Source organism: Oncorhynchus mykiss, chromosome 7 (genome assembly GCF_013265735.2).
Source record: "Oncorhynchus mykiss isolate Arlee chromosome 7, USDA_OmykA_1.1, whole genome shotgun sequence".
Lineage (NCBI taxonomy): Eukaryota > Metazoa > Chordata > Actinopteri > Salmoniformes > Salmonidae > Oncorhynchus > Oncorhynchus mykiss.
The window spans coordinates 24,711,166-24,732,900 of record NC_048571.1 but is presented as its reverse complement, the minus strand read 5'-3'; the positions used below and the strand labels follow the sequence as shown (position 1 = coordinate 24,732,900).

The 21,735-nt window shown below is 41.7% G+C and overlaps 2 protein-coding genes across 2 annotated transcripts; one reads left to right on the top strand and one right to left on the bottom strand.

Moving 5' to 3' along the window:
- Positions 1 to 2: 2 nt before the first annotated feature.
- On the bottom strand, positions 3 to 9,275 carry setd4 (SET domain containing 4). Its single transcript, XM_021608912.2, has 10 exons — positions 8,585 to 9,275; positions 8,403 to 8,498; positions 8,249 to 8,286; positions 8,080 to 8,168; positions 7,280 to 7,709; positions 4,462 to 4,636; positions 4,102 to 4,186; positions 3,922 to 4,002; positions 2,534 to 2,657; positions 3 to 1,840 (listed from the first exon to the last, which is right to left on the bottom strand). The coding sequence occupies exons 1-10, from the start codon at positions 8,748 to 8,750 to the stop codon at positions 1,658 to 1,660; spliced, it is 1,467 nt and encodes a 488-aa protein (XP_021464587.2). The 5' UTR covers positions 8,751 to 9,275; the 3' UTR covers positions 3 to 1,657.
- Positions 9,276 to 9,277: 2 nt separating this feature from the next.
- cbr1 (carbonyl reductase 1) lies at positions 9,278 to 11,432 on the top strand. The gene is made up of 4 exons (XM_021608917.2): positions 9,278 to 9,421; positions 9,789 to 10,070; positions 10,178 to 10,285; positions 10,595 to 11,432. Exons 2-4 carry the CDS (start codon positions 9,791 to 9,793, stop codon positions 11,029 to 11,031), a joined length of 825 nt encoding a protein of 274 aa, XP_021464592.2. The 5' UTR covers positions 9,278 to 9,421; positions 9,789 to 9,790; the 3' UTR covers positions 11,032 to 11,432.
- The last annotated feature ends 10,303 nt before the right edge of the window (positions 11,433 to 21,735 follow it).

Genomic DNA, 21,735 nt, shown 5'->3' with positions numbered 1-21,735 from the left:
TCTGTAGAACCTACAAGTTTTATTCCGTTTGGTGCCTTACTGAACATGACCCAGCTTGAAATCTACATGAACTACAACTGCTTTTTGTGTGTCATTTGTGACCAGAGAAATTCTTGCTAAATTATTTAATCTAAAGGTGGGGAAACAACAATGTCCTGTTTCTGGAGGCTTTGTGGGATTGGAGAGATACCATTGTCCATCTGTACCGCTCTCTGAGGGCATATCAGAAGTGTTGAGAGACGGGTCACTTCCAAATAGTTTGTCCTTCCAGTCAACGCTCTGTTGTCAAGTGACCCTCACTGTGATTGGCCAGAGTTAACAGGGCTGCATTCAGTACATAACGTAATAGAAAGTTCAATTGAACAGAACGACCAATTGAAAAAAAACATGGCAGGGTTTGGTTGTGGGTTCAAAATGCACAGCTGTCCTTTTAAATACGTCACTCATTGCTTTAACCCACACCCTGGCAAACCCACCGACTGGCGCAAACGTATTTCAAAGTCTGTTCAAGAACATACAAGACATTTTGGGAAAATGTGTCATTCAATACAAAACTTTCTGCAATGTAGCAAATGTTAACGTACCCCTGATGTCTGAGGTCGTTGACCTATCACTAGACTGGTTTCCATTGACCCAGGTTTATTCAACAAAATCATTGCGGCGTGTAATGGAAACGGCAGATATGAGCCATTTTCTAAAGATGACCAAAAAATTAATTTCTAACTTTCTTTTCGACAAATTGACATGAACTGTTTTTTGAACAAGATTGCTGAATACTTTTAGGGTACGTGATCCACTCTACATTTAATATTAAATGCCCACTGCTTACAAAATAACAATTTTCCATCTATAAAAATAGCACAAGGATTGTCCCGACTTAATACTTCACCTTGCTTTTCTGGTTGGCTGAATGCAAGTTTCACCTTCCAATTATTTCAGTGCAAGTTTCAACATGGCACAGACTAGCCTAGGCAGCCAATATTGCCTGCCCAAAGGCGCTAGATCCGAGGCTATACGTTGGCACATGAGAATTATTAGAATATGGCAAATATTGGTCAATTGTTGCCAGGGGCACAACTTTCACTGCGGACATGTCCCCCCCCCCTCACACACATTCTGAAATTGCATTTTTATAATTGGAATGTGATACAGAACGAGGCACTGGTGTGCTTTAGGACCATGCCGATGCCTCTGAGCGGTCAGGTAGGCTGTTTATCCAACTAGATTTAAAAAACAACATTTAATGTCCCCAACACTTCTAAAACCCAAGTTGTGCCCCTGATTATTGCATTCTATCCATGCTGGCTTTTGTGGACTACCTGAGACAAACAGATAGGTGGGAGGGCATACAGGCTGCTATTATTTTTGTTGTAAATTGTTTTTTAGGTGAGATGTCATTATATCCAGCTGCTTTTAATCTACAAAATAGTTCAATGGAAATGCACCCTAGTAGGCAATTGTCGCATCTATTTTCTATGCAAACATTAAAAAATGTTGCCCCAAAAAATAAATCACTGGACAAGTTAATGGAAACATAACTAGTGACAGTGCCCTTTTTGCTGGGACACTTCATTGCACTGATAATGAAACAGACATGGTTGTCTCCTCATAGAAGCATAGCCAGTGATCGATAAATGAAGTGACCGGTTCTGGAACGTCATACTGTTGTGCATGCTGCTCTAAGTTGTGCATGCTGTCTGCTTGGCAACAATTGTTTCTGAAGACCCTGCAGCATTTCCTGGTTAAGACCCAAAATTCCTTGCTCCTCTCGACGTAGACATTCCACAACAGCTAGCTGCTCCTTGAGAGACACGTCTGCCCTCTCTGTTAGTTGGGATATCTGGAAAAAGAGGATAAAGCCTCAACACAATTTCAAAACAAACTCTTTGTCAGATCCTAGAATCAGCACATCAGCAAAATCCTAAATAAGTTTGCTCCACTCTACGTCTGTAGGTGCAAGTATCTGTTAAAGTGGCCAATGGAGAATAACTGAAACCAATTAAACTTGAATGTTATGGATATAGCCATGGGTATCAAGTGCAACTCACAACTACGGTACCTTGTCTTCATGATTTTCTTCGCTATTCTGCTTTACTCTTTGTGCTTTTCTGTATCTGTTCTCCGCATTTCTTTCCTGCTCTCGATTGGTCTGTATTCATTTTTGTCCTCTGCTCATGAATTCTGTTTTTGTCTCCGACTTTCCTATATCCCACCTCTGTCGGTCTTCTTCATGAGTTTTTGTCCTTCTCTAATCTTCATCCTTCCTCAAGAGGCTTCAAGTGATCAGTACTATACATACTGCCTTTTTGTTAAGGGTGACAGAGTTTACAACTATTCTTTCTATTATATATTGACCTCCAAAGTTCTTGGTAATCCTGTCACCTGAGGACCATTTTTCCTGCCATTAGACCGACATCTCTTGGCTTAAGTCACACCCCCATACTTTTTCATGACACGTTTTGAGCGTCTATGGGTTTGCTTTTGGCTTTTTCTATTTTGGATTTAAATTTCAGGTCTCTTTTTCCTACGGTACCTTGTTCAGAGCTCTAGTGTTGTCAACCATCAGGTAGTGACAAAGCCTAAGGGCTGCATCGACACTCCACTCCTCTCTGTCCTGGCTCACCCCCGCCCCCAAGAGGACACTCTTCCAGAAAGGGCTGAAAGACACATTCACACACTTCAAAATCATTCCAAATTTAAGCAATCTTGATCTGCGATTGGTACACACATTTCCGGACTTTTATATTTAAATAAACTACATGGCCAAATTAGTGGATTCGACCATTTCAGCCACACCCGTTGGTGACAAGTGTATACAGTTTAGCACACAGCCATGCAATCACCATAGACAAACATTGGCAGTAGAATGGCCCATACTGAAGAGATCAATGACTTTCAACATGGTACTGTCATAGGATGCCACCTTTCCAACAAGTCAGTTTGTCAAATGTCTGCCTTGTTAGAGCTGCCCCAGTAACTAAATGCTGTTATTGTGACGCTCACTGCCATTGGATTCTGGACAGTGGAAACAAGTTGTCTGAAGTGATGAATCACACATCACCATCTGGCAGTTCGGTAGACGAATCTGGGTTTGGGAGATGCCAGGAGAATGCTACCTGCCTGAATGCATAGTGCCAACTGGGGCTGTTTTTCATGGTTTCATAGGCCCAATAGTTACAGTAAAGGGAAAGCTTAAAATCTTAACAATGACCTTCTAGACTATTCTGTGCTTTCAACTTTGTGTCAACAGTTTTTGGAGAAGGTCCTTTACTGTTTCAGCATGACAAAGCGAGGTCCATACAGAAATGGTTTGTCGAGATCGTTGTGGAAGGACTTGACTGGCCTGCACAGAGCCCTGACCTCAACCCCATCGAACACCTTTGGGCTGATTAAGAACACTAACTGCGAGCCAGGCCTAATCGCCCAACATCAGTGCCCGACCTCACTAATGCGCACAGCTGAATGGAAGCCAGTCCCCGCAGCAATGTTCCAACATTGAATGGAAAGCCTTCCCAGAAGAGTAGAAGCTGTTTATAGCAGCAAAGGGAGGGACCAACTCCATATTAATGCCCATGATTTTGGAATGAGATGTTCGACGAGCATGTGTCCACATGCTGTGTATAGCCATTGATTCTTTATAAATGCCTCATGAGCTTAATTCAATGGTTGTACCCCATCAGAACTAAATATAAGCTTGTTTTCTTACTCCACTGTTTGTAAACAATGTAATTGTAAAACACTATAGCCTCAACATGGTTTTAATATCATGGATGGTCAGTTCTTGGATCCTATTTGTTAGATTTCTTTACCTAAGCAGTGGTGGGGGCGTGACCGCTTTGTTATTATTTGAACTGCAGATTACCCCTTTAAGAATGTTTTGCAGCTGCTGTTGTGTTAAAACTGAAAGATTATATTTCTTACTATTGTTCTGTCTTAAGTGACAGCAGCCTGAGGGCGGTCATCAGTCTCCAGGACGGCCCATCCAAACTAAGAGTCAAGTTTCTGTTTTAGAGAGAGAGAGAGAGCGCATGTGAACTCATGGTACTGTAAAACTGGTATCTGTACGAGACAGCAGTAAGTTGTAATGCTGATAACACTTACGCTAAAAAGTCATTTTTCTTCAGGAAGAGTAGCTTCTGTGCCAGCTGATTTATGTCTGTTATACAGACGCACTGTTGAAGGATAACTGGAAAACACACAAATAACCCCCCAAAAAAACAAGTCAATTGGCTCTATTGCTTGGAAATTGGGATAGGGACAGTGTAATAAATGCATACTAAATATTACAGCAAACATAAGGCCAAACTAACTTGAGGTGCGAGCTCTGACTTTTGCATACATCATGCATTGATGTCAATGGAGTGCAGAACTCAAGTTAGGATTGAGACCATGAACATATAATCGTTGCTGAAAAGAACGGGTCAGTGTACCGTTTTATCCCACTAAGCTAGCCCTCCTTACCTTGGTCCACATACACCACACTGTGAGGGTTTCCAGGAGCAACAAACCCATACTCTAACAGGAGACGTTGGTTGTCATGGGGACCGTAGCAGATAAAAGCCTGCTGGAATCTCTTGCAGCCTTGGATGCTACGGATCTCATAGCACCTGCTCACATGGCTGAAGCTCGCCTTGACCTGAGGACATAGTACATTTTGATACTTCACTCTGATACCTTCAATTTGAACTGTCACCAGACAGAGAAGTCATATATATATATATATATATATATATTCAGATATATATATATATATTCAGATATACAGTGCCTTGCGAAAGTATTCGGCCCCCTTGAACTTTGCGACCTTTTGCCACATTTCAGGCTTCAAACATAAAGATATAAAACTGTATTTTTTTGTGAAGAATCAACAACAAGTGGGACACAATCATGAAGTGGAACGACATTTATTGGATATTTCAAACTTTTTTAACAAATCAAAAACGGAAAAATTGGGCGTGCAAAATTATTCAGCCCCTTTACTTTCAGTGCAGCAAACTCTCTCCAGAAGTTCAGTGAGGATCTCTGAATGATCCAATGTTGACCTAAATGACTAATGATGATAAATACAATCCACCTGTGTGTAATTAAGTCTCTGTATAAATGCACCTGCACTGTGATAGTCTCAGAGGTCCGTTAAAAGCGCAGAGAGCATCATGAAGAACAAGGAACACACCAGGCAGGTCCGAGATACTGTTGTGAAGAAGTTTAAAGCCGGATTTGGATACAAAAAGATTTCCCAAGCTTTAAAAATCCCAAGGAGCACTGTGCATGCGATAATATTGAAATGGAAGGAGTATCAGACCACTGCAAATCTACCAAGACCTGGCCGTTCCTCTAAACTTTCAGCTCATACAAGGAGAAGACTGATCAGAGATGCAGCCAAGAGGCCCATGATCACTCTGGATGAACTGCAGAGATCTACAGCTGAGGTGGGAGACTCTGTCCATAGGACAACAATCAGTCGTATATTGCACAAATCTGGCCTTTATGGAAGAGTGGCAAGAAGAAAGCCATTTCTTAAAGATATCCATAAAAAGTGTTGTTTAAAGTTTGCCACGAGCCACCTGGGAGACACACCAAACATGTGGAAGAAGGTGCTCTGGTCAGATGAATCCAAAATTGAACTTTTTGGCAACAATGCAAAACGTTATGTTTGGCGTAAAAGCAACACAGCTGAACACACCATCCCCACTGTCAAACATGGTGGTGGCAGCATCATGGTTTGGGCCTGCTTTTCTTCAGCAGGGACAGGGAAGATGGTTAAAATTGATGGGAAGATGGATGGAGCCAAATACAGGACCATTCTGGAAGAAAACCTGATGGAGTCTGCAAAAGACCTGAGACTGGGACGGAGATTTGTCTTCCAACAAGACAATGATCCAAAACATAAAGCAAAATCTACAATGGAATGGTTCAAAAATAAACATATCCAGGTGGTAGAATGGCCAAGTCAAAGTCCAGACCTGAATCCAATCAAGAATCTGTGGAAAGAACTGAAAACTGCTGTTCACAAATGCTCTCCATCCAAACTCACTGAGCTCGAGCTGTTTTGCAAGGAGGAATGGGAAAAAATTTCAGTCTCTCGATGTGCAAAACTGATAGACATACCCCAAGCGACTTACAGCTGTAATCGCAGCAAAAGGTGGCGCTACAAAGTATTAACTTAAGGGGGCTGAATAATTGTGCACGCCCAATTTTTCAGTTTTTGATTTGTTAAAAAAGTTTGAAATATCCAATAAATGTCGTTCCACTTCATGATTGTGTCCCACTTGTTGTTGATTCTTCACAAAAAAATGACAGTTTTATATCTTTATGTTTGAAGCCTGAAATGTGGCAAAAGGTCGCAAAGTTCAAGGGGGCCGAATACTTTCGCAAGGCACTGTATATCTGTATATATATATATATATTCAGATATATATGGAAGAACTGGGACATTTTCATCTTTCAGCAATTGTGTACATATCCTTGCGACGACATGCATTATCATGCTGAAATATGAGGTGATGGCGGAGGATGAATGGCAAGACAATGGGCCTCAGGATCTCGTAACAGTAGCTCTGTGCATTGAAATTGCCATCAATAAAATGCAATTGTGTTTGTTGTCCCTAGCTTATGCTTGCCCATATCATAACCCCACCGCCACCGAGGGACATTCTGTTTACAACGTTGGCATCAGCAAACTGCTTGCCCACATGACGCCATACACGTGGTTTGCGATTGTGAGGCCGGTTGGACGTACTACCAAATTCTCTAAAACGACGTTAGAGGCTGCTAAATGAACATTCAATTCTCTGACAACAGCTCTGGTGGACATTCCTGCAGTCACCATGCCAATGATACACTCCCTCAAAACTTGAGACATCTTTGGCATTGTGTTGTGTGACAAAACTGCACATTTTAGAGTGGCCTTTTGTCCCCAGCACAAGGTGAACCTGTGTAATGATCATGCTGTTCAATCAGCTTCTTGATATGCCACACCTGTCAGGTGGATGGACTATCTTGGCAAAGGAGAAATGCTCACTAGCAGGGCATGTAAACAAATTTGTACACAAAATTTGAGACCAATAAGCTTTGTGCATTTGGAAAGTTTTGGGGATCTTATTTCAGCTCATGTAACATGGGACCAACACTTTACATGTTGCGTTTATATTTTTTGGAATCTAAACTGAATCTTGTTCCATTTCACTGCTGTTTCACTGAGCAGAATTCAGTTTGGATTCCAGGTTAGTAATGACTAAGTTGTGTGTTCCTACATTGTAGGTGCACTCACTGCTCTCACCTGTATGGCTGGGCAGTGGTTGAGCAGGTCCAGGTAGGGGGCTAAGGCATACACATTTCTCTCCCTGGACATGTAGGGGGTGTGTTGGTGCTCCATGTACACAGTGCGCGTGTTCACACTGCACCATGCCCAGCGCAGTGCATCATACGTGAACACACTCTCCACGGGCTGACTGAAGAGAGGCTGGAGGGAGCTGAAGAAGTCCAACGAAGAGGAGTGCAGCTCCTGAACCATGGCTCTCTGCTCCAGGGCCTTCCCACTCAGACTCCCCGGCAGCAGGTCGATGACCTCATCTGAGAAGTAAGCAGGGCACGTGTATTTTTGGGGCAGGACGTCGATGTAGGGCTTCCATTCTGCACGTTGGCCAAAATGTCTCTCAGAGATGAGGAAAGCACAGAGGGCTAAGAGAGGAGACACAGGCGGTTTCCATCTAGGAGAGGATTTAATTAAACATATCAACAAACTAGAAATATAAATATTTCTTTTTTTTTTAACCAGAGTTTTGTATTTGAACCGGACTTGAACATCAAGTTCTCAGCAGAGAACATTTTAAATGGAACCCGTTAACTCTAAACTCTGCAACGTGATGTAAAAGCTGTTGAGTTCTGTTTAGTTCTGGAGTTAATTATTTTGAAGCAGGGTAGTAGAGAGAAATGCCTATTAACTACAACTTCCGTTTAAGAGCAGTTTTTACATCAAGTTGCAGAGCATTGAGTAAACGGTTTCCACCGCAAAAATGTTTCTACTGTGTGTGACTAATGAATACGCCCCTGGTGTGTGTGATGCTGTTTGTATGTTACCTTTCTATGTATTCACCAATGTAGCTCCTTAGAACAGTAGAGGTAGTTAAAAGGCATTTTTCTGGTAAGGAGATCACCAAATCCTCAGCCTAAAGTCAATCATAACAAGAGTTTGAAGGCGTACTGGAACCAAATTGGTATTTTAAGTAAAGACAGGTATTCTCATAACCTTGATAGGCTGTAAGGTCATCAGTCCACGTCCAGTGTCTGTAAAGAAAAATAAGACAAAGCTGCTGGTCAGAAATGTATGAAGAATAGAAGACAACCCTGTATCCAGAATGTATGGCGATTTGGCATGCATCTTGGCTCTGAAGGATTTCTACCTGAGAAGTGTGCAGGTACTAGAAGCTTGGAGCTGAAGCCTCTCTGTTGCAGCCATCTTCTTAGAGCCACAAACTGTGGTTCATGAGATAGTGTCACTGGAGAGGTAACAAATAGCACAAGGTAAGGCTAAGAAACATGAACCCAATTTGAGAATTGAGGTTGTGACAGTAATGATTTGCACCAGACTGAACAGTTGTTTCTCTGCACTCCCGTTGCCTCTTCTTTCTCGCCCTTCTCCCATGTTGCTTCCTCGTCATGTTGATGGGCTTTGATGGGAAATCAGATCCATAGACATTCGTATTAACTGGCAAACTCCGTGTTCTAATGTTGATAATAATCTCATTCATGCCTCACTGTCATGGTTATGTTGTTTAACTGTAAACATGTAGGTTTGATGTTCGTGGGTAGCTAATGCTGTTGCTAAACCCGTTTTGACATGAGTCATATATAACGTTAGTATATCATATGTCCAAGAAATAAACGACCGGCTAGCTAACCTAACTACTTTTGCGTTTATCCAACTGTTTGACCAAGCAAGCAGCATGTGGTCATGGCTAGAGGAGATGCAGTTTGTCAAATTTAGGTCTAAAGGTGTTTTTTTTTTCTTATTTTTGAGTGCATTTTAGCTAACCGTTTTCCTAACCTTAACCTAATCGTCCTAACCTGCAGCGTAAATTCTAACCTGCTACGAGAAGTCAATTCTGATACAAACTGCATCCCATCTAGTCAAAACCAGTGGGGTCACAAGTATCTCTCAGTGGGCTCTCTCTATCCGTCTATTGAAGTATGTTAAAATACAATTATAATAGCATAGACAGTTATAATTGTGTAAAAAATGATTTTGTAATTCAGCGCATGCTCACCCGGATCTACATTTTAGTTTGTTATTCCGGTTCTGCGCAGTAGGCTGTTATTGTTACGGAAGCCAGGAAGTAGACTGAAGCGTGTCAACCTCAGTGGTTTGAAGCCAGTTCTGTGACAGTACTGTACGACACGTCAAGAGTACCCCCACTCTAAAGTAAGTACATCAAAACTGCTGTACCATCGACTAATTTAACTGCTTCTGTTTTAGAGTAGTCACTTGAATTTAGAACACAACTAACTAACGTTAGCAAATTAGAACATATCGCTAGTTTGAGCAGCAAAGCGCTCTAGAGTTGTCAGTCAGAAAATGGTTCTCTGCCTGGAGTGTATTCATTAGTCGGATTCCGTTGCAAAAATGTTTTCCCATGGAAACCGTGTAGCTACGATAAACGAAACACGTTTTGCAACGCAAACGAGAGTTTCTATTGGACAAATCCAGGTCCTCATAACGTTTTTCAACGGAATCTGGCTAATGAATACACCTCTGGTATAATCTAATTCTCTCGAACTTTGCATTTCAGGTATGCCAAAAGTTGCACTGGTGACTGGTTCCAATAAGGGGATTGGATTTGCAATTGTGCGGTCGCTTTGCAAGCAATTCAATGGTGATGTTTTCCTCAGTGGCCGGGATGCTGGCCGTGGCACAGCGGCTGTGGAGAGCCTGAATTCTGAAGGGCTGAAACCCCTCTTCCAACAGCTTGACATCGACAACCCAGAAAGTGTGCGGGCGGCCCGAGATTTCTTCAATGAGAAATACGGTGGCCTTGATGTGCTCATTAACAATGCTGGGATTGCCTTTAAAAGTATGGAAATAAGTTGATCAATTGTAATAGCTACTATGATTGGCTATAATGATGCTTGCTATATGATGCCCCTTTGATCTGAGAGACGACTGATGTTTATTTTACAGATGCTGATACTACACCCTTTGGAACCCAAGCTGAGGTGACTCTCAAAACAAACTTCTTTGCCACAAGAGACATGTGCAATGAGTTTCTCCCCATCATCAAACCAGGAGGTAATACTGTTAGAACAAGCCAACTGACAGCTGGAACACTGATGCATAGCAATAGATTTTAGAGCCTATCCCCTGGAACAGAGGGACCTTTTATGATCACACATCATTGTGTTTTATCACTTTCAGAACAATGATGTCCTATGACCATACACAATCTCGGACCCTGTGTTTTTCCTGTGCCACAGAACCTCACAACCACATTACCCGCCCTCTCTCATAGTCGTAGGGTTATTTTGCTGTGTCAATTGGCAGTAGATACCGTAACTGTTTATTTTACTAACACAGTTGTTTGTGTCTCTCTGTCCTCAGGGAGGGTGGTGAACGTGTCTAGTGTTATGAGCTCCATCGCCCTGAACCGCTGCAGCCCTGAACTCCAGGCCCGGTTCCGCAGCAATGACATCACAGAGGAGGAGCTGGTGGGGCTGATGGAGAGGTTTGTCCAGGAGGCCCAGGCAGGGGCGCACTCCCAGGGGGGCTGGCCCGACACAGCCTACGGGGTGTCCAAAACAGGCCTCACCGTGCTCTCCAGGATCCACGCCCGCAAGCTGAGGCATGAGAGACCAGCTGACCAGATCCTTCTGAATGCGTGCTGCCCGGGCTGGGTGAGGACCGATATGGCTGGGCCCACCGCCACCAAGTCACCTGACGAGGGCGCCATCACCCCCGTTTACCTGGCCCTGCTTCCTGCGGGGGCTGGGGAGCCGCAGGGACAGTTTGTGATGGACAAGAAGGTCCATCCGTGGTGAGGATTAGGTTATCGAGTAATGTGTGTATTCTGGAGGGGTTTAGAGTCTGGTTCTTATCTGTTGGAATGTGGGTTAAATGCACCGTATACATTGGAAGGGACAACATCACAGGAAAATGCAGGAATGTTGATTTTTGGTAACACAAATGTGTAAACCCAGGTGTGTTTGTTTATCCAATCTCACTCTAATAGTGTTTTTCAGGTCAATGGAATTAACCATGTTTTTAGCACCTACGTATGATATTGTATTCAACATTTTACAAACAACTTATTTTCACACAATCAGGTGGGCTCTGTTTAGCAAAACAATTGTTTAGCATGTTTTGGCATTAATGTGTCACATCAGTTTGCAAACAATGTAATTTCATAATCATTTAGTTAATAAAGCTGCATACAAACTTGGTCTTTTTTTTGCTTTCTTTAGTAAAGGCAGCTCCAAGATGCAGGTGTTTCAGCCTAGCTCAGTGCTTTCTGTGGTGCTAGGGCAGGCAGCGGAAAAAATGGAGCGTAGGGGGTTGGTAATGTTCTCTAGTTGCACCGTGATTGGTTCAGTGTTATAAAAAGTGTTGAAACTGGTGTAAAACAACAAAGTAAAAAGACTCAAAAACAAAACAGGTAGGTCAGGATTTTACAACTCGATGTTAGATGGTTCTGCACCATTAAAGTAGTCTGGGCCAGGATAAACTGTATACCAAGGTTTTTTTTTTTTTGTTGAAACTGGTGTAAAACAACAAAGTAAAAAGACTCAAAAACAAAACAGGTAGGTCAGGATTTTACAACTCGATGTTAGATGGTTCTGCACCATTAAAGTAGTCTGGGCCAGGATAAACTGTATACCAAGGTTTGCTTTAAAAATGGTCACATAATGGCTCGAAGCCCGTAACAAAAGGGACACAACATAAGGAATAACAAAAATATATTTAATAACTGAAGTAACCTATATACAATGGTGTATGTAGCCAGTAGTGTGAGTGTTTACATGCATAGATGTGATAATGACTAGTGTTGAAAGGTGCCCAAGCAACCAATCCAATCAACAATGTGTCTGCATGGAGAAAGCCTCCTCAATGAATGGGAAAGAGGTATTTATCCCAGAATTCACCTGGGCCCAGGTGTGTCCCATTTCGCTGACGACCCTCCCGGCTCCACCCATCGAAAACAAGAGCAAAGAGTGACAGATGGTCATCACAACAACCATTACAACTTCAGCTAACTTTAGCCACCACTAGCTAACAATCAATATACAGTGGGGCAAAAAAGTATTTAGTCAGCCACCAATTGTGCAAGTTCTCCCACTTAAAAAGATGAGAGAGGCCTGTAATTTTCATCATAGGTACACTTCAACTATGACAGACAAAATGGGGGGGGGAAAATCCAGAAAATCACATTGTAGGATTTTTTATGAATTTATTTGCAAATTATGTTGGAAAATAAGTATTTTGTCAATAACAAAAGTTTCTCAATGCTTTGTTATATACCCTTTGGCAATGACAGAGGTCAAACGTTTTCAGTAAGTCTTCACAAGGTTTTCACACACTTGCTGGTATTTTGGCCCATTCCTCCATGCAGCTTTCCTCTAGAGCAGCGACGTTTTGGGGCTGTTGCTGGGCAACACGGACTTTCAACTCCCTTGAGATCTGGAGACTGGCTAGGCCACTCCAGGACCTTGAAATGCTTCTTACGAAGCCACTCCTTCGTTGCCTGGGCGGTGTGTTTGGGATCATTTTCATGCTGAAAGACCCAGCCATGTTTCATCTTCAATGCCCTTGCTGATGGAAGGAGGTTTTCACTCAAAATCTCACGAGACATGGCCCCATTCATTCTTTCCTTTACACGGATCAGTCGTCCTGGTCCCTTTGCAGAAAAACAGCCCCAAAGCATGATGTTTCCACCCCCATGCTTCACAGTAGGAATGGTGTTCTTTGGATGCAACTCAGCATTCTTTGTCCTCCAAACACGACAAGTTGAGTTTTTACCAAAAATTTATATTTTGGTTTCATCTGACCATATGACATTCTCCCAATCTTCTTCTGGGTCATCCAAATGCTCTCTAGCAAACTTCAGACGGGCCTGGACATGTACTGGCTTAAGCAGGTGGACACGTTTGGCACTGCAGGATTTGAGTCCCTGGCGGCGTAGTGTGTTACTGATGGTAGGCTTTGTTACTTTGGTCCCAGCTCTCTGCAGGTCATTCACTAGGTCCCCCCGTGTGGTTCTGGGATTTTTGCTCACCGTTCTTGTGATCATTTTGACCCCACGGGGTGAGATCTTGCATGGAGCCCCAGATCGAGGGAGATTATCAGTGGTCTTGTTTGTCTTCCATTTCCTAATAATTGCTCCCACAGTTGATTTCTTCGAACCAAGCTGCTTACCTATTGCAGATTCAGTCGTCCCATCCTGGTGCAGGTCTACAATTTTGTTTCTGGTGTCCTTTGACAGCTCTTTGGTCTTGGCCATAGTGGAGTTTGGAGTGTGACTGTTTGAGGTTGTGGACAGGTGTCTTTTATACTGATAACAAGTTCAAACAGGTGCCATTAATACAGGTAACGAGTGGAGGACAGAGGAGCCTCTTAAAGAAGAAGTTACAGGTCTATGAGAGCCAGAAATCTTGCTTGTTTGTAGGTGACCAAATACTTATTTTCCACCATAATTTGCAAATAAATTCATTAAAAATCCTACAATGTGATTTTCTGGATTTTTTTCTCTCATTTTGTCTGTCATAGTTGAAGTGTACCTATGATGAAAATTACAGGCCTCATCTTTTTAAGTAGGAGAACTTGCACACTTGGTGGCTGACTAAATACTTTTTTGCCCCACTGTAAGTGAATGGGGCACGTACAGTGTCTTCAGAAACTATTCATACCGCTTGACTTGTTCCACATTTTGTTGTGTTACAGCTTGAATTCTAAATATATTTAATCTTGTATTTTCACACAATACCCCATAATGAAAAACTTTCAACAAATTTATTGAAAATGAAATACAGAAATGTCAAATTTGAGGTTTACATACACTTAGGTTGGAGTCATTAAAACTTGATTTTCAACCACTCCACAAATTTCTTGTTAACAAACTATAGTTTTGGCAAGTCGGTTAAAACATCTACTTTGTGCATGACAGAAGTCATTTTTCCAACAATTGATCAGACAGATTATTTCACTTATAATTCACTGTATCACAATTCAAGTGGGTCAGAAGTTTACATACACTAAGTTGACTGTGCCTTTAAACAGCTTGGAAAATTCCAGAAAATTATATAATGGCTTTAGAAGCTTCTAACAGGCTAATTGACATCATTTGAGTCAATTGGAGGTGTTCCTCTGGTTGTATTTCATGGCCTACCTTCAAACTCAGTGCCTCTTTGCTTGACATCATAGGAATATCAAATATCAAAATATCAGCCAAGACCTCAGAAAATAATTGTAGACCTCCACAAGTCTGGTTCACCCCTGGGAGCAAATTTCCAAACGCCTGAAGGTACCACATTCATCTGTACAAACAATAGTTTGCAAGTATGGGACCACGCAGCCATCATACTGCTCAGGAAGGAGAAATGTTCTGTCTCCTAGAGATGAACGTACTTTAGTGCGAAAAGTGCAAATCAATCCCAGAACAACAGCAAAGGACCTTGTGAAGATGCTGTAGGAAACAGGTACAAACCTATCTATATCCACAGTAAAACTAGTCCTATATCGACATAACCTGAAAGGCCGCTCAGCAAGGAAGAAGCCACTGCTGGTGCACCTCACAAAATATATGGCATCATGAGGGAGGGAAATGATGTGGATATATTGAAGCAACATCTCAAGACATCAGCCAGGAAGTTAAAGCTTGGTCGCAAATGGGTCTTCCAAATGGACAATGACCCCAAGAATACTTCCAAAGTTGTGGCAAAATGGCTTAAGGACAACAAAGTCAAGGTATTGGAGTGGCCATCACAAAGCCCTGACCTCAATCCTATAAAATGTGTGGGCAGAACTGAAAAAGCATTTGCGAGCAAGGAGGCCTACAAACCTGACTCACTTACACCAGCTCTGTCATGAGGAATGCGCCAAAATTCACCCAACTTCTTGTGGGGAGCTTGTGGAAGGCTACCCGAAACGTTTGACCAAAGTTAAACAATTTAAAGCAATGCTACCAAATACTAATTGAGTGTATGTAAACTTCTGACCCACTAGGAATGTGATGAAAGAAAAATAAAAGCTGAAATAAATTATATTTATTATTTATTAACTATTATTCAGACATTTCACATTCTTAAAATAAAGTGGTGATCCTAACTGGCCTAAGACGGGTTGTTTTTTACTAGGATTAAATGTCCGGAATTGTAAAAAACTGAGTTTAAATGTATTTGGCTAAGGTGCATGTAAACTTCCGACTTCAACTGTAAGTATTCACACCCCTTTGCTATGACACTCCAAATTGAGCTCAGATGCATCCAATTTCCTATGATCATCCTTGATATGTGGCCAATTCAATTGTTTGGACATGATTTAGAAAGAAAGACACCTGTCTATATAAGGTCCCACAGTTGATAGTGCATGTCAGGGTGAGAGCAGGAAGACATGGTGCCGGGGGGGAAATGGCGGATGCAGATGTTCTATTTGAATCAGCTGGCATGTATTTAGGTAATATGAGATTCCCTGTGAGAGCCTTCATGCCCAAACGGGGGAGTATTACAGTATAAGCAGGTTGAATCTAAAAGCTGCAATTGTGGTGAACATGGACCCGAATATCTGAAGGAGACAGAGGTGTCAAGAATAAGGGCTGCTATCCAGAGGCGGTGAGAGTGGAAGAAAAGGAGTGAAGTTGAAGAAGTAATGGTAGTAGGAGTAGATGAGACACCAGATGATGTTCCTTGTCAACAGAGGGATCCTGACATGTTGCGTGTGAAGAAGGTGGACTTTGTGGCATTTATTACTTTGGTTATCAACTGCACAGTGGAGCGCAGTGGTCTCCATCATTTGGAAATTGAAATAAATATGGAGCTACCCAGACTCTGCCTAGAGCTGGCCATCTGACCAAGCTGAGCAACCGGGCAAGAAGGACCTTGGTCAGGGAGGTGACCAACAACCCAATGACCACTCTGACAAAACTACAGAGTTCCTTGGCTGAGATGAGAGAACCTGCCAGAAGGACAACCGTTCCAGACAGCATTTCAACAATCTGGGCTTTATGGGAGAGTGGCCAGACAGAAACCACTCCTGAGAAAAAGGCACATGACCTGGAGTTTGCAAAAAGGCACGAGAAAGTCTGAGCATAATACAAAAGATTGTGGTCTGATGATACAAAAATGTAACTCTTTGTCCTGAATGAAAAGAGCTATGTCTGGAGAAAAACTTGGCACAGCTCATCACCCATCTATCACCATCCCTACCATGAAGCACAGTGGTGGTAGCAACGTGATATGGAGATGCTTTTCAGAGTCAGGGACTGAGAGACTAGTAAGGATAGAGGGAACAATGAATGGAGCCAAATAGTGCAATCAACCTTAGACTGGGGAAGATGTATGTTCCAACAGGACCAGCTAACAGCCAAAGCAACGCTGGAATGACTTCAGAACAAGAATGTGAAAGTCCTGGAGTGGCCCAGCCAAAAGTCCAGACAATCTTTGGAAAGACGAAGATTGGGGATCGCAAGTGAACAGCAATCTAACTTAACAGAGTTTGAGAAAATCCCCAAATCCAGATGTGTAATGCTGATAGACATACCCAAGATGACACAAAGCTGTAATCGTCTCCAAAGGTGCGTCTCCAAAGTATTGACTCGGGTGTGAATGCTTATGTAAATTAGATATTGCTGTATTTAATTTGATACATTTGCAAAAATGTCTTAACTTGTTTTCACTGTCATGTGGTTTTGTGTAGATGGGTGAGGGAGGAAAAAAAACAGTAATCCATTTTGAATTCAGGCTCTAACACAAAATGTTGAATAAGTAAATGATACATTATTGGTCATAAAACCATCGTTGCCTTAGTATTTAGGTCTGGTGGTATAGGTTTTAATGGGCTGCTTGTCTTAGGTAAAATATATCGAACAAAAATATAAAAACGCAACATGAAACAATTTCAAAGATTTTGCTGAGTTACAATTCATATGAGGAAATCAGTCAATTGAAATAAATTCATTAGGCCCTAATCTATGGATTTTACATGACTCGGAATACACATAAGCATCTATTGGCCACAGATGCCTTTAAAAAAAATGGGCCTCAGGATCGCATCACGGCATTTCAGTGCATTGAAATTACCATCGATAAAATGCAATTGTTTTCTGTGTCCGTAGCTTATGCCTGCCCATACCATAACCCCACCATGGGGCACTCTGTTCACAATGTTGACATCAGCAAACGGCTCGCCCACACAATGCCATCCACATGGTCTGCGGTTGTACTGCCAAATTCTCTAAAATGACATTGGAGGTGGCTAATGGTAGAGAAATTAACATTATATTCTCTGGCGGACATTCCAGCAGTCATCATGCCAATTGCATGCTCCCTCAACTTGAGACATCTGTGGCATTATGTTATGTGACAAAACTGCACATTTTAGAGTGGCCTTTTATTGTCCCTAGAACAAGGAACACCTGTGTAATGATCATACTGTTTAATCAGCTTCTTGATATGCCACACCTGTCAATTGGATGGATTATTTTGGCAAATGAGAAATGCTCACTAACAGGGATGTAAACAAATTTCCACACTAGATTTGAGAGAAATAGCCTTTTTGTTCATCTGGAAAATGTTGGGGATTTTATTGTTCAGTGTAGTAGTTTTGAGCCTGGAATAAGAGGATAGAATTACAGAAACGCCCAAAGATGATGGCAATGGTAGGTCTATGTTCATTCATATGGTGCTCTGGTCATCTCATCTCGTAATCTCGCAAAAAATGACTCCACCGGTGGAGGCTTCTGAGGGGAGGAAGGCTCATAGTAAATGGATGGACCGGAATTAATGGAATGGTATCAAACACGTGGCTTCCATGTGTTTGATAACATTCCATGTTCTCCATTCCAGCCATTATAATGAGCCGTCCTCCCCTCAGCAGCCTCCGCTGATTATTGTAGTTATGGAAATGTCGACGAATACCTTCAGAAGTAGACAAACATGTACTGGGTTATTGTTTATGGTTTAAAATTGTATAAGATGATTTGGGCATGAAATTGAATAGGCTACAGTGCTCATCATAAGTATTCACCCCTTTGGAATTCTTCACATTTGTTTGTGTTACACAGTGAGATTTGAGATGGATTTGATTTGCCATTTTTTTTGTCAATCTACACAAAACACTCATGTCAAAGCTGAAAAATAAAAATATAAACAATAACATGACTTAATTAACCACTAACAACGCACATAAATTAGCTAGGTATTCACCCACCTGAGTCAATCAGTACATGTTATAAACACCTTTTGGCAGCAATTACAGCTTTGAGTTATTTTGAGTAAGGGCCAGATTCCGACCCGGGTTATGCACTTTTCTCTCTATGCTTATTCTGACATTGATTTTAAGCGTTTTGAGGTGGAGCTCAAATGAATGAAAGTGTGGCGGAGGTGTTTCTACAGATAGACTGTATTCTGACCTTGATTTAACTCCCTAATAATTCCGGTAGAATTAAGACCATCCTCCATGCACTGTCATTGACAATTTGATCATCTCGATTGATAAGAGCTCGGTAAATTAGTAATCAGTTTGGAAAGGGGGATTGTAAATACACATAGCAATTGTTTTAGATGATCCCTGTGAAACCAGACATATTGAAGAAAACTGAAAATCATATAAACATGACATGTATTGCGGCCCCTTGTCCACAGTGAACATGGATATAAATAGCTAGCTGTGCCATTATTCCGAAATCGATTTGTGTGCCATCATAATTTGCTTGGATGAAATTTGTAGACCCAAGCTATAGGCTTCTGTAGGACTGAACCTGTCAATTTGACGTAAGCGCATTAAAATGTTTTAATTATATACCCGGGCTTTTCTCCGTTTTATTTTAAAAGTCGTCGTGAACCGGCTCCACTATCGAGAGCCACCGTCAGTAATACCCAGATACATTTATTTTCGCATCATTCCATTCCGTATCATTCCATTCCGTTTACCTTTCTTTCCTCTGTTACGTCCTTGTAAATGAATTAGTGGATTATAAAAGGCTAACGTTGTGCAATAATTTCGGGCATGTAGCCTATTTGAATCATCATGGAACTCACGTAGCAGGTTAAATCGGGAGCCTGAAGCACGGTTCACGACGATTTGACCATTGTCCATGATCAGTGAGAATTAGGGTAGATTTATAGGATTATTGTTCAACCCCCATTGTACACATTTTTTCCACCTTCCAATATTTCATGGATTTAATTTTAATCTAACAATTTTCCGGATTAATCAAACCACTGTATTTTTGATTGGTGTAATATACAGTATTTCGTGCGTAAAGGATCTCTAAACGGTTCTATTAATGATTCATACATACTTTCCTAACCCTAAAATGTGCCTAAATAGTCTACAAAATCAGAGTATTTTTAACTACCAGTTGGTGCTGAAAATGCATGGATTGGTTTCTTTCATAGAGTACCACAGTATGAGTCATAACACCCATAAAACCTAGCAGTCAAACAGGGAAATGGTTCCATTCGTTTTTCCACCAATCATTTTTCCCATAGGGGATTTTAGAAACTTTTAAATTAAGGACTGTGTTTTGTGCTTACCCTGGTGTGACCTTTTGATAACCATGTACATCTCTATAGACCAAGGTGACTTTTATCAATATATTCACCTGTATTTACCCCCCTCCCTCCCCCAAAATGAAACGTTAATTAGCTGCTAATGTGGCTATCATAAAGAACTACAAATGCCATGATGATCTGTACGAGAAGGCCGAATCAAGGCTTAGTTAAGAATCTCTGGATTAACTATCTAATGTTAGCAAATATAGTAATGAATGAATTGGTTACATTTCTTTAAATGGACAATTCTGTGAACTGTCTTGCGCAAGTTTTAAATTATACCTGTTATACCAATACCTGTTAGCAAAGGTATCAGCTAGAGATGATATGCAGGGATTTGTAGTTTTGCATGATGTCTACTTTGATCCTAATTAGCATTTTTGAATCTGAAAGTAAATAGAGCCGAATATATTGATAAAGGCCACCTTGACCGAGAGAGATTTGCATGGTTGTCAAAACGTCCCCTATGGGAAAAATGAATGGTGGAAAAATTATCGGAACCATTTCCCTGTTTGACCGCTAGGTTTTATGGGTATTATGACACCTCCTCTGTGGGGCTGTATTGGTTCCTATATTCTGAACCCGTTCTAAGAATGTATTCTATTGAGTCTGTCGACAAATTATAATTAAAAGTGCACCGTATTTAAGGGGGTGGCTTCAGATAAATGTACTGAAAACCCTACTGAATGAAAACTCCACAGGAAAATCTGTTGGCCAGAAAGTGGGAGGGTTTTCAGTGGTTGAATGAAATGTAGTCAGAGTGTGCAAAGGTAGCCACACCTGCAGAGCGCAATACATGACTGAACAAGGCAAGTCTGAACACCAAATACAGAGAAGTGCGTAGGAAAGGCATACATTCCTAAGTCGGGATTGGCCCCTAAGAGCTTTGCACACTTGGATTGTGCAATATTTGCCCATTTATTATTTTCACAATTCTTCAAGCTCTGACAGTTTGGTTGTTGATCATTGCTAGACTGCCATTTTCAAGTCTCACCATAGATTTTCAAGCAGAGTTAAGTCAAAACTCTAACTAGGCCACTCAGGAGCATTCACTGTCTTCTTGGTAAGCAATAGCAGATTCTGTCTTGTGTTTAGGTCATTGTCTTGCTGAAAGGTGAATTGGTTTCCCAGTCTCTGGAGAAAAGCAGACTGAACATGTTTTTTCCTCTTGGATTTTGCCTGTGCTTAGCTCCATTCTGTTTCTTTTATCCTGAAAATCTCCACAGTCCCTGTGGTATGGCCATTCCTCCAGACAATGCCATGAATTGTGATTGATCACAAGCTGTGCTCTGGCACCAGCAAGCCACTGACGTTGTCTTCATCACAGTCTTTATCACAGGTCATTCTCTCACCCTCTCTCCCCCTACAGTAAGTAGTAGGCTGAACAAAGTTAGCTTGACTTTTACAAATGTGTCCATATATTGGTCTTTAGTGCCACCTATAGGTTAAAATTGTGGATGGCTACATCAAATCGTTTCTCAATTTCAGTTAATAGCGTATGCCCCCCCCCCCCAGATACTGTAGCTTCAACAACCAGGGTGACATAGGCCAGGGTTTCTGAAACTTGGTCCCGGGGCCCTCTCTGGGTGCACATTTTGATTTTTGCCCTAGCACTACACAGCGGTTTCAAATAGCCAACTCATCATCAAGCTTTGACTATTTGAAATCAGCTGTGTCGTGCTAGGGCAAAAACCAAGACGTGCACCCAGAGAGGGCCCCGGGACCAAGTTTCAGAAACCCTGGCCTATGTCACCCTGGTTGTTGAAGCTACAGTATCTGTTGTATGGTGAACTTGGCCTTCATCAAGGTTCATTTGTGCTTTGATAATTGCCAGTGCCTATCCAGCCACAGACCTCACCATGTGTTACTGCAAGCCATGCCTAACATGAGATATTCAAACCTAACCCACTAAACTGTCCGAGTCCTACACAAGACAGAAGTATCAAAGGCTCACACAAACACAGCTCACTAAACAGATTA

Bases quoted from the DNA above. Each gene is read 5' to 3' on its own strand.
- setd4 (XM_021608912.2), bottom strand. From the start codon at position 8,750: ATGAATGAGATTATTATCAACATTAGAACACGGAGTTTGCCAGTTAAT. The intron at 8,499-8,584 runs GTGCAAATCATT...TTACCTCTCCAG, and splicing joins AGAAACAACTGTTCAGTCTG to TGACACTATCTCATGAACCA. The intron at 1,841-2,533 runs GTACCGTAGGAA...CTCTTTTTCCAG, and splicing joins ACACTAGAGCTCTGAACAAG to ATATCCCAACTAACAGAGAG.
- cbr1 (XM_021608917.2), top strand. From the start codon at position 9,791: ATGCCAAAAGTTGCACTGGTGACTGGTTCCAATAAGGGGATTGGATTT. The intron at 10,071-10,177 runs GTATGGAAATAA...TTTATTTTACAG, and splicing joins TGCTGGGATTGCCTTTAAAA to ATGCTGATACTACACCCTTT. The intron at 10,286-10,594 runs GTAATACTGTTA...CTCTGTCCTCAG, and splicing joins CCCCATCATCAAACCAGGAG to GGAGGGTGGTGAACGTGTCT.